The sequence below is a fragment of the Bos mutus genome, chromosome 1 (assembly GCF_027580195.1).
Source record: "Bos mutus isolate GX-2022 chromosome 1, NWIPB_WYAK_1.1, whole genome shotgun sequence".
Lineage (NCBI taxonomy): Eukaryota > Metazoa > Chordata > Mammalia > Artiodactyla > Bovidae > Bos > Bos mutus.
The window spans coordinates 129,481,774-129,495,885 of record NC_091617.1 but is presented as its reverse complement, the minus strand read 5'-3'; the positions used below and the strand labels follow the sequence as shown (position 1 = coordinate 129,495,885).

Here is a 14,112-nt window from a genome sequence, read left to right as displayed (position 1 = left end):
CAAACTCCCCGGGGCAAAACCCGAGTGTTGTGCCTACAACTTCTTAGGGCACCTGCAAAGAACGTTTAAGTGCGGGGGCGCCCTCAACACTGGGTTTCTATTTAGACCTTGCCAGGCGCCAGCCCAGCAGCCTGACCCCGCCCCCTGCTGCCTGGACCCACCCCCGGGGGCGGAGACATCCTAAACTGGAGGCTTGGTGTAGAGCCGAGAGCTGCTGCGGCGCAGCGCATTCCTAGGCGCTGCGCTCGGTGCTCTACTTAGAACCCCGAGTTCGCGGCGCGGAAACTGCGCAGGAGAGTCCACTCGGGCAGGTGCGGCGCGGTGCCGCGGTCTGGTCCTCGCCCTTGGAGGACAGATGTGCCTGGGCGTCGCGGCGCGCAGACCTGAATTCAGGTGAGGGCAGAGGGAGACGACGAGATGCCCTCGGAGGAGCCCTGCCCCCCCGGCGCCCGGGGGACCGAGCGCGCGCCGGGCCGCGAGCCGCGCCTACCCAGCCAGCTGCTGCCAGAGCTCTACGCCTTCGCGGCGCGCGTGCTGTTCTGCCTGGCGCCCGTCTACCTAGCCGGCTACCTGGGACTCAGCATCACCTGGCTGCTGCTCGGCGTCCTGTTGTGGATGTGGTGGCGCAGGAACCGCCGCGGGAAGCTCGGGCGCCTGGCTGCCGCCTTCGAATTCCTAGACAACGAACGCCAGTTCATCAGCCGCGAGCTGCTGGGCCAGCACCTGCCCGCTTGGGTGAGCCGGGCCTAGCCGGGCGGAGGGTCGGAGTTGGGGGGATGCCTTGGGGGTTCGGAAGGAAGCTGAGGTCGGCGAAGGAGCTGGGGCGCGCAGACCCGAAGGAGGGCGGGAGCCTAGGACCCTCACACCTGGTCCCCAGGGGACAGACCCTGGGGGCTGTGGCCGTGCCTCTAGCCGCGGCGCTCCCTGGTCTCATTCCCACCGCTGGTCCTGCTGTGCTGGGAGCGTGAACCAGGGTTTCACTTGAGGGCCCAGAACCTGGGAGAAAAATCGCAGGAGGGCCACACCCAGGAGAAAAACAAGGGCGTCTGGGACTCTGCAAAGTTACTGGTGAGGGAGACAGAAGACACTTCTTCCACTCGCCTGTTGATTCAAGGCAAAAACGCAGGGTGCAACACTGACAGATACAGCAGTGACAGAAACGCAGACTAGCTGCCGTTGGCAGAGGCCGGGACAGAGGGAGGCGGCCGGGCTAGAGACCAGAGTTCAGGGATGGGACTGCGAGGGAGAGAGAGAGGCCCAGCCTCCGCCTAGCTGGGACACAGGCTTCTCTCCCTCCCTGGACTGGTAGAGACACGCCGATACACACTCTGCAGCTACACAACCATCTCCTGGTGTGGAATGACCTGGGCTGTGGCTTCTCAAATGCTTCTGATCCTGAGAATCTCCTGGCCCACCTAACAGAAACAAGCCTAGGCCCCACCTCACAACCCCCAGGTGGAATTAAGGAACCTCCCTGAGTCTCATGATCAGTTTGGGAAACACCTGCAAGAGGGGCGTTTGGTCTGAGACTTGGTCTGCTGTAAGCCCTCTTCTCTGGATGATGAACTGGGGCTGGTTGTCTCTGATGGCTTCCAGATACATTCAGGCACACTGCGGGAGAGCTGTCCAGAGGCCACCAGACCCCTCACCTCCTCTGGCTTGAGGCCTGTACTCTAGAATCCAGCCAGGCTGTAGGTTCCTCACCCCCACCGGTGACAGTAACTGCTGAAGGGGGATGAGAAGAAGATATTAGAAAGGCCCGTTTATGTTAAATTCGAAAGTAAGCCTTATTGCATTAGTTTTCTACAGTTGCTGTAAAGTACTACAGGCTGGGTGGCCTAGAAATTTATTAAGACCAAGGTGTTGGCAAGGTTGGTTTCTTCTGATGCCTCTCCTTGGCTCTGTCCCCTTATGTCTTCATGTGGCCCTCCCTCTCTACATATCTGTGTCTACATTTCCTCTTCTTATAAGATCATCAGTCAGATTAGATTAGGGCCCACCCTAATGGTCTTGTTTTAACTTAATCATCTCTATAAAGACTCTATTTCCAAATACAGTCACATTCTAAGGTACTCGGGATTGGGACTTAAAAATATAAATTTTGGGAGACACAATTTAGCTCATGATACCTTTTATTTATTTATTAACTGCTCCAGGTCTCAGGTGCAGCATGCAGGAATTTTTTAGTTGTGGCATGTGATCTAGTTCCCTGATCAGGGATCAAACCCGGGCTCCCTGCATTGAGAGCACAGAGTTTTACCAACGGACCACCAGGGAAGTCCCCATAATACTTATTAATATATGGATGGACAGTAAAGCTTCAGAATTAGGTTTACAAATATTGGGTAGCAGCCTTGGAGACTGAGTCTGGGGCCTGTCTTCCCCAGACCTTGCTTGTTCTATGGAGGCTTGTGATCTTGAGAAGTGTGGACCCAGAGAGCAGACCTGTACCTGACCACACTCCTTACTCACTGATGAGGATCTCAGGCTGGCTGTTAGGCCTCTGTCATGACCCCCATGGCAGCCTCAGTCCCTGAGACCTCACCAAATGACACCTCCCCTTTTTTGCCCCTCCCTGTGTTAGGGAGGCCTCCAGGCACTTAGCTGTATACCAAGGCAATGTTTCTGAAATTGGAGTAAGACTCAGATCCTGTAGGGGCCCTGATACTCCCCAACCCCCTATCTCCTACAGACACCATAGAAACTGTTCTGGCTTCTCTTGAGGGAGGTGACCCCAGAGCTACATGGACCTAGCCAACAGGGAGCTCAGCGAGATGGATGAGACAGAACCCAAGACGGTACCTCCTGGATTCTTATCCTGTAAACCATACCCCAGGCCTGAGCCCGCTGGGTTGAAGCAGTGGCCCTGCCAAGAGCAGTCTAAGCAGAGAAGGCCTGTGAGCATAGCGTGGAGGCACGGTGTGGTTGGTATCTGAGCAGGTGTTGGGTGCTTTGCCTGGCTGATGTGTGCAGTGCAGGCTGAAGGACAGGGGCCAGATTGAGGTAGGTGTGATGGAGGTTGGGGCTGATTCTGAAGGGAGTCTGGGGAAGGTTTTGGAAAGGTCCTGTAAAAAGCAGCAGGGCGGGAGGGGTGAAGCTGGAGGAAAGAGACCAGGTGAGAAACCAATTTTAGCCAAGGTGGTATCAGTGGTAGTGGGGACCAAGGTGCGAGGGTGCGGGGGGAGGGCTCTAGAGCAGGGTGCAGGAGGGACCAGGGTCTTCTGCATTCTGATTTGGAGAGCTGGGTGCCTATGACTGGGACTGGGGATCTGGAATGTGAAGCAGGTCTGGGGAAGTAGGTTGTCTGTGTGAACACCTGTGGAGAGCACACAAATAGATGCAAACGTGGGCTTTTGAGTCTGCCTCGTGGAGATTTCCATGCCCAGGGATGATGTGGAAAATCTGGAACCTACTTGGTTGAATTTCCCTCTGCCTGCCTCCTGAGGACAGACACTGTTTATGAAGACAGAGGTGGCTCCCATGTGGTGGGGAAGAGGGACCCTTGCCCACGATTTCAGAGCTTGGGCATCTTTATCTGACATGTGGACCCTTCAGTGGGCCTTCTTCCCTGTTTGGAGAACTGGTTTTCTTGAGTGAAAGGGGATTAATGGACTATGATCTTTGGTGTCCAGAAATATTTTTACTAATTAACAACTGGCAGACCACTAGCCAGGGTGTTGAAGAAAAGGTCTTGAGGGCCTTGAAGCCCTGCAGGTCATCACCCAGCACCCAGTGAGTGGGGGTGGACCCCCGCCCCTGCTGCCTGTCCAGCCATGTGCGCACCTTGCTCTAATTTGCACCCAGTCCCTGTGAGGGGACAGAGGCCAAGGCCAGGCTGAGCCAGACCCGAGAGGCCACAGCAATCCCTTCTCACTGCAGCGGTCATTTCCTGCCCCACTAGACTCCTCCTCAACATGTCATACCAGCTGCTGCCTCCAGGTGATAAGAGAAGTTGCTTTCCCGCGCTGGCTCTCATTGTCCCCACCTGTGAAATCCTGTTAAAGGAGGTTGTTTCTGGTCTAACTTGATACAGCTCCACTCCTCCTCTGGTTCCCTTCCAGGAACAGCTCAAGGGAAGGCTGCTTCTGCTATAGAAGGGGTCACAAGTGACGATGCCAGGGAGGCCCTTGTCCTGTGAATGTGACCCAGCCACGTGGACAAACAGCAGTTCCTCTTCTGAACAGGGGAGCAGCCACTGCCTGCCACTCATGCCAATGTTCCTCATACTCAGTTTTTAGATTTTTCAAAGAATTAAGAGCAAAGAGTTGGACACGACTGAGCGACTTTCACTTTCAAGAGCCTTTGCGGTCAGCCCACCTTGCCAGGGCTGGGAGCGGTGGACAGCACAGTGATAGAACTAGAGACCCTGATCCCATAGTCCCCGCTCCACCACTCATCTAGCCATTGGCCTTGAAGGCTCCGTTTCTACACATGGTTGTGATGAGCTGAGTCTGAAAAGCTGCTTGTTCAGAGCCAGACATGACTGCATGCTCTGGGGGTCTGTCACTGTATCCTTTGCAATTTCCCAGCCCTCTCAACTCTCTATTTTCCTAACATGAAATGAAGCTCATTACCAAATGGCCCAGCAGCAAATGTGCTCTGGAGTTGGATGGCTGCAGGGTGCAGGGCCCACTGGAGACTCCAGCCCTTCCTGGGGTTCCGTTCATGGAATTCCACCTCTGGTACTTCCTAAACTTCCCACCTGATCTTCAGAGTCAGTCCTTGGTGCTCTGGGCTCCTCAGGTAACCTATACTGCTTGAAGCCTCCACCCTCCCCTGCCCAGAGGCTCAGGCCCCCAGCTGGGTCTCCACAGGCTGCCTCCAAGATCTGGGCACAATTGGCCCTTTGCCGCCCTGTGGTTTATGGGTTGTTGCTCATGGAGCCCTTGACCAGCGCTCACTTGGATAATTGGTTTGTTTATCAGATATTTTTGTGCCCCTGCACGAGTGGGCCGGTGTGAGGAGGGAAGTTTGGTGCAAGTCTCACCTGCCTCCAGGTGGATGTGTCTGGGGGATGAGGGCCCACCTGGTAGTCAGGGGAAAGAACTGTCAGAAACCTTGTGTCTATCTGTGGTCTCAGGCCTGGCCATGCTCACTCTCCTGGCAGCTGATAGCAGTCAGTTGGCAGCTTCGTGGGAGACAGTTAACCCTCATGTGTCTCCTGCAGGGGAGTGGGCTGATGTGATGTGGTGGTGTGGACTTGGAGTCTGAGGCTCATTCACTGGGGGACCTTGCGAAGGTCCTCTATCTTCTCTGAGTCTCTGATTCCTGCCTGAAAATGATGAGGTTCTAGGGGATGCTCTAGAGCCTTTTTAGCTGCAGGAGTGTGCCACCACTGATCAGCTCCAACTTAGCTTTTCTCCAGTGCCCCAAACCCACAGGACACTGTTCCCAATCTTTCTTGCCTCCCCACCACCTAAGTGGGGGTGCCCACTGAAGCAAACACCCAGGAGAGGTGAGCCATTCGCTCAAAGCGATCCAAGGTTCGCAGCAGCAGCCCTGGGACGATGATACCTGGGATGGATCCTTCTAAGTTTCTGTGCCAGCTGTTCAGCCCGACAACCAGGGCTGAGCGCTTTGCTTTCCTGAGGTTGAGAGTTCACATTCCTTTTGTGGGTGGAGCGGCAGTCTTCCAGGGCCCAGGCTACCACAGTCAGTCCTGTACTAATTCTGCTAATTAGGGGAGTAAATGCAGTGACAGCTGTGAGCTAGGGTGGGAACTCTCAACTTCAATCCCAAAGCTCAATTCTCAGAGTCAGGGCCATGGAGCCTGGTTTTAAACATCAAGACTTGTTGGGCGTGGCTTGGAGCTGGGGACTTCTTTCCCAAAAGGCCTCTGCAGCCCCGTGAGGTCATTCATATGGCTCCGAGTCAGGCCCATCCTCAGGAAGGAAGGGGCAGGGCAGGTTTTAATCATGCCCCTTGGGTCTCTGCCCCACGACCTAGTGATGCATCATGGACTTATCATGTCCTGGGCCTGGGTTGGGTAATAAGAGAGGCAGAATATGGGCCTGGCACAGGGAACTTAGGCATCCACATGTTTGTTCCTTTACTCAGTGAGCAAGCATCTATTGAGGACTTGCAATGTCAGGCACCATGCTGCACCCTGGCCCACAACATGAGTGACACATGGTCCCTGCTTTCAAGGAACCTCTGAGCTGAATGCAGACCCACGAGAACAGACTTTTCTGACACAGCCTGATCCTACAAGGTGGAATGCACGTTCTGGGAAAACATGGGGGAGGGAATGAATCTAACCCAGACAGCCTCCTTGGAGGAAGAGGCTGTAGGAGGGGGTGGGTCACTCGGACCCAAAGTTTCCATCATGTTTGGTCACTTGAGTGGCTCATCTTGTCCTGGGGTGAGCAGATCTGGATGGCAATTAATGATACCCAGACTCACAGGACTCTGATGCTGGAAAAGATTGAGGGCAAAAGGCGAGGGGAGTGGCAGAGGATAAGATAGTTAGATAGCATCACCAACTCATTGCACACGAATCTAAGCAAACTCCAGGAAATAGTGAAGGAAAGAGGAGCCTGATGTGCTGCAGTCCATGGGGTTGCAAAGAGTCAGACATCAGACAAGACTTAGCGACTGAACAACAGCAACGAGACTCACAGGAGACTGCCTGGTGCAAGTTATGGGGAGCTGAATCTTCCTGGAATAGAGGAGTCCCCGAAACCTTTTCTCCAAGCTAAGGATCCAAGTCATTGGGAGGTCAGCTGGTAGGTTGGGATCAGGGCCAAGGGTAGAACAGCCCCTGTCCTTCACCAGGGGACAGAAAGGCACGGAGAGCTGAGTTCAGCTTGTCTTGGCCTTGTGGTCCAGAGCCTTGACCCCAGACAGAGACGGTCTGTCCGTGGGAATGACCCCAGTGACTTTGGGGGAGCTGCTGGGAGGTGTGAGCTGTCATCCTCATCATGACCCATGAAGGCCACAACACAGCTACATAGAGGAGCAGGGGACTGGGGCCCTGCCTTCCTATCCTCCCATCCTCCATTCAGAGTTACTTCTCCTGGTAGACTCTCAGGCATTTTTAAATCTCAGGAAACCTAGAGCTCATAGCCCCAAAGTGTTCCTGTGTGCTGGAGGAAAGTTTCCCCTCTCCCTCTTCCCCTCCTTCCTCCTCCACCAACTCCTCCTCCACCACCTCCTCTTCTACTGCAAATAGTGAAGAGACAGTTAAATGTTTTCTGGCCCAGTGGGAACTATTAAAGGGACAGAGTCTCATTCTTGTTACCTCTCCTGTCACTTCAAACCAAGGAAATGATGGTTGAATCCCTCAGGCTGCACTGGGAGTCAGGGCTCAGCTCCTGTGCACCCTTTCTGTGTAGGTGTGGGTGGCTGCTCCTGCCTGAGAAGTCCCATCCCACTGTGCCCAGGGTCACTAGTCCTTGATAAGCCAAGAAACTCTCCAGGAGGTAGGATGTTTCAAAACCCCAGGTTCACCCAATCCATTCTTTTGCCCACACTGTGTTTACTTTTTAAAGTAACTGGCTATAAACTGGTTAAAAATCTCATTTTTCTGGTTATAAAAGTGCAAATATTCCCATGGTAGGATATTTGGATATGGACTATAAGTAAATATTAGAGTAAGCATTTACAATTCCACCACCCGGAAATATACCCTATGTTTGAGAACACTTCCTTTGTATAAAAGGTATATGAAAACAATCTTTTGAAAACTTGTACTCTTGAATTTTTTTTTTTTTGTGGCCTTAATATTATCTTGCAAACATTCTTTCAAAAAATCCTTAAAGGTTATGATATCCTTAATATGAAGAGACCGTAAGTGGCTTGACCATTTCTCGGACATCCAGTATTTTGGTTATGTCAAAGTTGGACCTGTTTCTTTGGTGGGCCGAGGTGGGTGTTGTTTCCTCTCTGTGTCTGCAAATTTCTCCCTCTGATCTTCCAGTCTGGCTCCCTTGACTCTTCCTTCAAGTCAAAGCTCAGGGACCTGCGCTGCAACCCTTCTGTCACACCCACTGCCCGTGTTGACTTGCACCTACCTATTTTTATGTCCCAACTTTTCCTCCAGATCAAATATTCTTTTAAGGTGTGTGTCTTATATCTCTCTGTACCCTCAGCTCTTTGCTCAGTGCCCAGTTCAGATAGGCTTTCAATAAAAATCTGTGGCATGAATGCCACACTGAACATCGGCAATGTAAATCTTGGTCCCTGGGCTTCCCTGGTAGTCCAGCAGGTAAGACTTGGGCTTCCAGTGCAGGGGACCTGGATTTGATCCCTGGCTGGGGAACTAAGATCCCACAAGCTTTGCAATGTAGCCAAAAGATTAAAAAAAAAAAAAAACAACTCAGACCCTGTTTCTCTAATTCCTTATATAGATTACACATTAAACTTATCTGTCAAAACTTAAGAACTTGAAAGGTCCTCATTTCCTCTTCACTGTGGCCTTATCAGCATGGAGGAGGAACAGGCAGAGGAGGAAGAAGATGATGACTATTGTTGTTCAGTCATGTCTCTTGGAGCTTGCTCAAATTCACTGAGTCAGTGATGCCATCCAACCATGTCATCCTCCATCATTCCCTTCTGCCTAAAGTCTTTCCCAGCATCAGGGTCTTTTCTTCACATCAGGTGGCCAAAGTATTGGAGCTTCAGCTTTAGCATCAGTCCTTTTGATGAATATTCAAGGTTGATTTCCTTTTAGATTGACTGGTTTAATCTCCTTACTGTCCAAGTGACTCTCAAGAGTCTCCTCCAACACAGTTTGAAGGCATCAATTCTTTGGCGCTCAGCCTTCTTTATGGTCCAACTCTCACAACTGTACATGACTACTGGAAAAACCATAGCTTTGACTAGCCGGACCTTTGTTGGCTAAGTAATGTCTCTGCTTTTTAATATGCTGTCTAGGTTGGTCGTAACTTTTCTTTCAAGGAGCAAGCATCTTTTCATTTCATGGCTACAGTCACCATCTGCATTGATTTTGGAGCCCAAGAAAATGAAGTCTGTCACTGTTTCCATTTTCCCCCATCTGTTTGCCATGAAGTGATGGGACCAAATGCCATGATCTTCATCTTTTGAAGGTTGAATTTTAAACCAGCTTTTTCACTCTCCTCTTTCACCTTCATCAAGACGCTCTTTAGTTCCTCTTCACTTTCTGACATTAGGGTGGTATCATCTGTATATCTGAGGTTATTGATATTTCTCCTGGCAAAATTCTCTTGATTCCAGCTTGTGCTTCATCCAGCCCAGCATTTCACATGATGTACTCTGCATATAAGTTAAGTAAGCAGGGTGACAATATACAGCCTTGACGTACTCTTTTCCCAATTTGGAACCAGTCTGTTGTTCCATGTCTGGTTCTAACTGTTGCTTCTTGACCGACATACAGATTTCTCAGAAGACAGGTCAGGTGGTCTGGTATTCCCATCTCTTGAAGAATTTTCCAGTTTGTTGTGATCCACACAGTCAAAGGCTTTGGCGTAGTCAATTAAGTAGAAGTAGATGTTTTTCTGGAATTCTCTTGTTGTTCCTATGATTCAACGGATGTTGGAAATTTTCTCTCTAGTTTTTATGCCTTTTCTAAATCCAGTTTGTATATCTGGAAGTTCTTGGTTCATGTACTGTTGAAGCCTGGCTTGGAGGATTTTGAGCATGACTTTGCTAGCTTGTGAAATGAGCATGATTGTCTGGTAATTTGAACATTCTTTGGCATTGCCCTCCTTTAGGATTGGATGGTTGGCTTTTTACTAATTTAATGAGCAAAAGGATAAGTTTTTTTACCCTCAAGGCATTACCAGACCTAGCAGGGTCACTGAACTCTCTGGCAATTTAGGATTATACTCAGGTGGGGCTTCCCCAGTGGCTTAGTGGTAAAGAATCTGCCTGCAGTGAAAGAGACCTGGGTTCGATCCCTGGGTTGGGAAGATCCCCTGGAGAAGGGCATGGGTTCATAGGAGCCCAGCAGGCTACAGTCCATTGGGTCACAAGGCGTTGGACACGAATGAAGCGACTTTGCATGCATGCATGCACTCCTTGAAGCAATGACTCTGCAGGTAACTCGGAGCAGTCCCTCTCTGCTCTGAGCCCTTACTCCTCAGCCTGGATGACAGGCTTCTGCCACCCACATTATCTGTCTGCTCAGTCATCCTGCTGAGTCCAGCCAACTGAGGACAGTTCAAGGCTGGTTGTGCTGTTCAGGAACCTACAGATTCTAGAACAGTGGTTATTGTTTAGTTGCTCGGTCATGTCCAACTCTGCAACCCCATGGACTGTAGCCTGCCAGGCTCCTCTGTCCATGGGATTTTTCAGGCAAGAATACTGGGGTGGGTTGCCATTTCCTTCTCCAGAGGAATCTTCCCAACCAGGTCTCCTTCATTGACAAGTGGATTCTTTACTCCTGAACCACCAGGGAAGCCCAAAAATGGAATTCTAAGCTGGCAAAGCAGTTATTTCTCTTAAGGCACTTTGGGCAGGGTGATTTTCACCCCAAAAGTAACAGATTTAATAGCTGTTTCCAGGACTTTCCTGGTGTTCCAGTGGTTAAGACTCCAAGCTTCCAATACAGGGGGCCCAGATTCAGCACCTGGTTGGGGAACTAAGATCCCACATGCTGTGCTGTACAGTCAAAAATAATAATAATTTTTAAAAGCAGTTTTCATGGTTAAACGTTTACCTCCCAAGAACAGAGAAAAAAAGGGATGTAAGGCAATGTTTCATCAGGAGATAAGTGACTGAAATATGGGCTATTTTCTGGTGGGGGAGGAACTCTGCAGAGGCACCCAGAGAGCAGGGACTGTCTCAAGAGGACAGGAACCCAGCAAGGCCTCTTGTGCAGCGTCCCCTTCCCCGCCAGACACCTGGGAGAGGATCTTCTCTCTTCTTTCCATTGGGGATGGGTTGGTAAGATCAGATGAGTCAGCAGGAGTGTGTGTATAGAAATGCCCTTTGGAGCAGGATCCAGAGGCTTTTTTCTTTTTCTTTCTAGAAAAGAGAGTATGTACTTAGATCTTTGTGTGTACATGTGATTCAGTGGCAGAAAGTGAAGAGGAACTAAAGAGTGTCTTGATGAGGGTGAGAGAGGAGAGTGAAAAAGCTGGCTTGAAACTCAACACTTAAAAAACTAAGGATCATAGCATCTGGTCCCATTCTTTCATGAGAAATAGATGGTTAAGAAATGGAAGCAGTGACAAATTTTGTTTTCTTGGGCCCCAAAATCATTGTGGATGGTGACTTCAGACATGAAATTAAAAGACAAGTGCTCCTTGGAAGAAAAGCTATGACCAACCTAGACCACGTATTAAAAAACAGAGACATTACTTGGCCAACAAAGGTCTGGCCAGTCAAAGCTATGGTTTTTCCAGTAGTCATGTATGGATGTGAGAGTTGGACCATAAAGAAGGCTGAACACCAAAGAATTGATGCTTTCAAATTGTACTGCTGGAGAAGACTCTTAAGAGTCTGGACTGCAAGATCAAACCAGCCAATCCTAAAGGAAATCAACCCTGAGTGTTCATTGGAAGGACTGATGCTAAAGCTGAAGCTCCAATACTTTGGCCACCTGATGTGAAGAGCTGACTCATTGAAAAAGACTCTGATGCTAGGAAAGATTGAGGGTGATGGGAGAAGGGGGTGGCAGAGGATGAGATGGTAAAATAGCACCACCAACTTGATAGACATGAATTTGAGCCAATTATGGGAGACAGTGGAGAACAGAGGAGCCTGATAGGCTGCAGTCCATGGGATCACAGAGTTGTAGATGACTTAGCGACTGAACAACAAGTGATTCTGTGGATGGGTCTGTGTAGTTCTGGGTGTGTGTGTCTGTGTGTACATGTATCTGTGCATCTGTGTATATCTTGGTATGTGTGTCTACATGTGTGTGTCCACCTACCTGTATATGTCTGTGTGTATCTCTATGTCTGTACACAGCTGCTCCCAAGGGAGGAGCCACTGTCTCTGTGAGTGCGAAGCAGGATTCACCGAGTGACAGGCATGCTCTCTAAGTGAAGCCCTCTAGTCCCTTGCCTCCTGAGAGAGTCTGGTGGCCAGAACCTCCTGTCCAGGCCTCTCAGCCCAACTTCAGCCCATCTGTGGGCTCCACCCCTCCACCCCCTGCCCACCTATGGCATGCAGCCCTCACAGTCTGGTTCCATTTCCTCACTGCTGTGCAATCACTTTTCCTAAAGAGTTTAAGAAATAAAGCATGTGACCACCTAAAGATGAAGCACCAACATGACCATTTTGGTGGCCTCTGCCAGTCTAGAATTCTTAGACTTGTTTTATTTATTTGTGTGTGTGTGTGTGTGTGTATTTATATGGCTATACTGGCTCTTAGTTGTGGAATGCAGGGTCTTCAGTTGCAGCATATGGATCTAGTTCCCTGACCAAGGATTGAACCTGGGCTCCCTGCATTGGGAGTGCAGAGTCTTAGCCACTGGACCACCAGGGAAGTCCCAGACTTGGTTTGATTAGCAGTCTTTCTTGCCTCTCTAGGCTCTGATTACCACCACTCTTGACCATATCTAAAGATGCCATCATTAAATTATTAGTCCACTTTGCCTGGAAGGCTTTGGCCCAAGTACACTAATAGCAGCATGGCAGTGTTAGCTTAAGGAGGCTGTAGATGTGGGCTGAGAGCTCATCTGTTGAAACTTGCCCAAGGGCTCCTGCGGGCGGAAGAGCAGGCATCTGAGATTCTGGTGACTTGACCACAGGCCCCAGCAACTTTTGAATTTTCCAGGATTGCTCTGGAGAACTGCCCATACCCGTAATACATCAGTCAGAAGAGTGTTCGTGTTTCTATGGAGATGAACCTTCAAGAGCTCTGTCTCCATTTAGAAGTACATCTGTCCTTTCTCTCTCTGGATTGTAGATCCTGTGGGCAGCACAGGACTGAGCAACTTCTCTGCTCTCAATCAGGATAAACCCGAGGCTGCAGGAAAAGGGCCACACACCTGTTAGAGGCCAGGGCAGCCTCAAGCCAGGCAGAATCGTGATGCTGTGTTTTTCACCTGTTAGTTCATGCCTCCCTTTGCTCTTTGTGGCACAAAAGATATTCCCTTTGTAAAAGAAGTGAGGTCCGTAGGCTACGGGTAAAAATTTGATGACAAAGCGATATTCTCCTAAGAGTAATCACTGGAGACACAGGCTGTGACTGTATCCCTGGTCAGGAACACTGGGGAGCAGAAGGGCCACCTTGTTCTAGGTCTGGGGCAGGTCCTCCAGCCTGGGAGGCCCTGAGCACTCATGCTTTCGCATCCTCCACCACCAGGATCAGAAGGAGCAGGTGAGCTTATTAAAGATGCAAGTTTCAAGGCCCTGCCCCATCCTCCTGAGTCAGAATCTCAGAGGGACCTGACCAAGAATCCACATTTCACCAGCTTTCTAGGTGAAGTTTTTATACAGAAAAGTTTGAGAACCGCTCAGAGTCTAGCCCTTTGCATTGCCTGGTGGTGGGTGTGTCTCTCATCCTAGCTGGTCCCAGAGACTCCTGGATACTCCCAGGCTCATGGGAATTGGAACGAAAATGACTTTAGGATTCAGTCTGAGAGTGAGCCAACCTGGCTTCTTTTTCTGCCTTCCCTTTGTTTACCTGGGGAGGGAAAGACAGAGGCAGAGGCTTTGATTGGATCCTTTTGCCCTGCCTACGTTTGGAGCACCCCCATTGGGCAGAATTTCCCATGGGGCCTCTTGGGCACTGGGCTCAGCCAATCAGCAGAGGCCAGGGAAACAACAGGGTCCTTCCTCTTGTGCTTCAGCGGTTTTAGCTGTGTTATCCTCTTCTCATCTTCTGCTCCCTTTTCTCAGCAGTCTCCCAAAGTGCAAAGCCATGGGCACGAGGAGACCCAGAGAATTTGCTGGGCTTTGGATCAAACAGAACTAGACATACAACCCACAGGATCTTGTTTTTGGCAAGTACCTAAGGTCAGAGGTGTCAGTGTTTGTACTTCTGAGGTCTGTATGCCTTCCACTAACAGTCACCATTTCTGGAGCATTTACTCTGAGCTGGGAAGTATAATGAGCACCATACTTGAATTGTTTTATTTAATTTTCTCAGTAACTCTGTGAAGTTGGTAGTACTGTGCCCACATTATGGATGAGAAAACTGAGGTTGACAGAGGTGGCATTTTAAATGCATAGGAGTAG

The 14,112-nt window shown here is 50.1% G+C and overlaps 1 protein-coding gene and 1 non-coding gene across 3 annotated transcripts in view; one reads left to right on the top strand and one right to left on the bottom strand.

The window, feature by feature from the left end:
• Nucleotides 1-219: 219 nt before the first annotated feature.
• The window catches only part of ESYT3 (extended synaptotagmin 3), a 59,053-nt gene continuing 45,160 nt past the window's right edge, over nt 220-14,112 (top strand). The window contains exon 1 of one of the 2 annotated variants that reach the window (XM_070375602.1): nt 220-735. In XM_070375602.1, the coding sequence (XP_070231703.1) occupies nt 418-735 (318 nt within the window). In that variant the 5' untranslated portion in view covers nt 220-417. The remainder of the gene's footprint in view (nt 736-14,112) is intronic. The other variant, XM_005908935.3, reaches the window with a different exon arrangement.
• On the bottom strand, nt 12,343-12,415 carry TRNAG-CCC (transfer RNA glycine (anticodon CCC)). The gene has a single exon. It is a non-coding gene; the product is annotated as a tRNA-Gly (tRNA).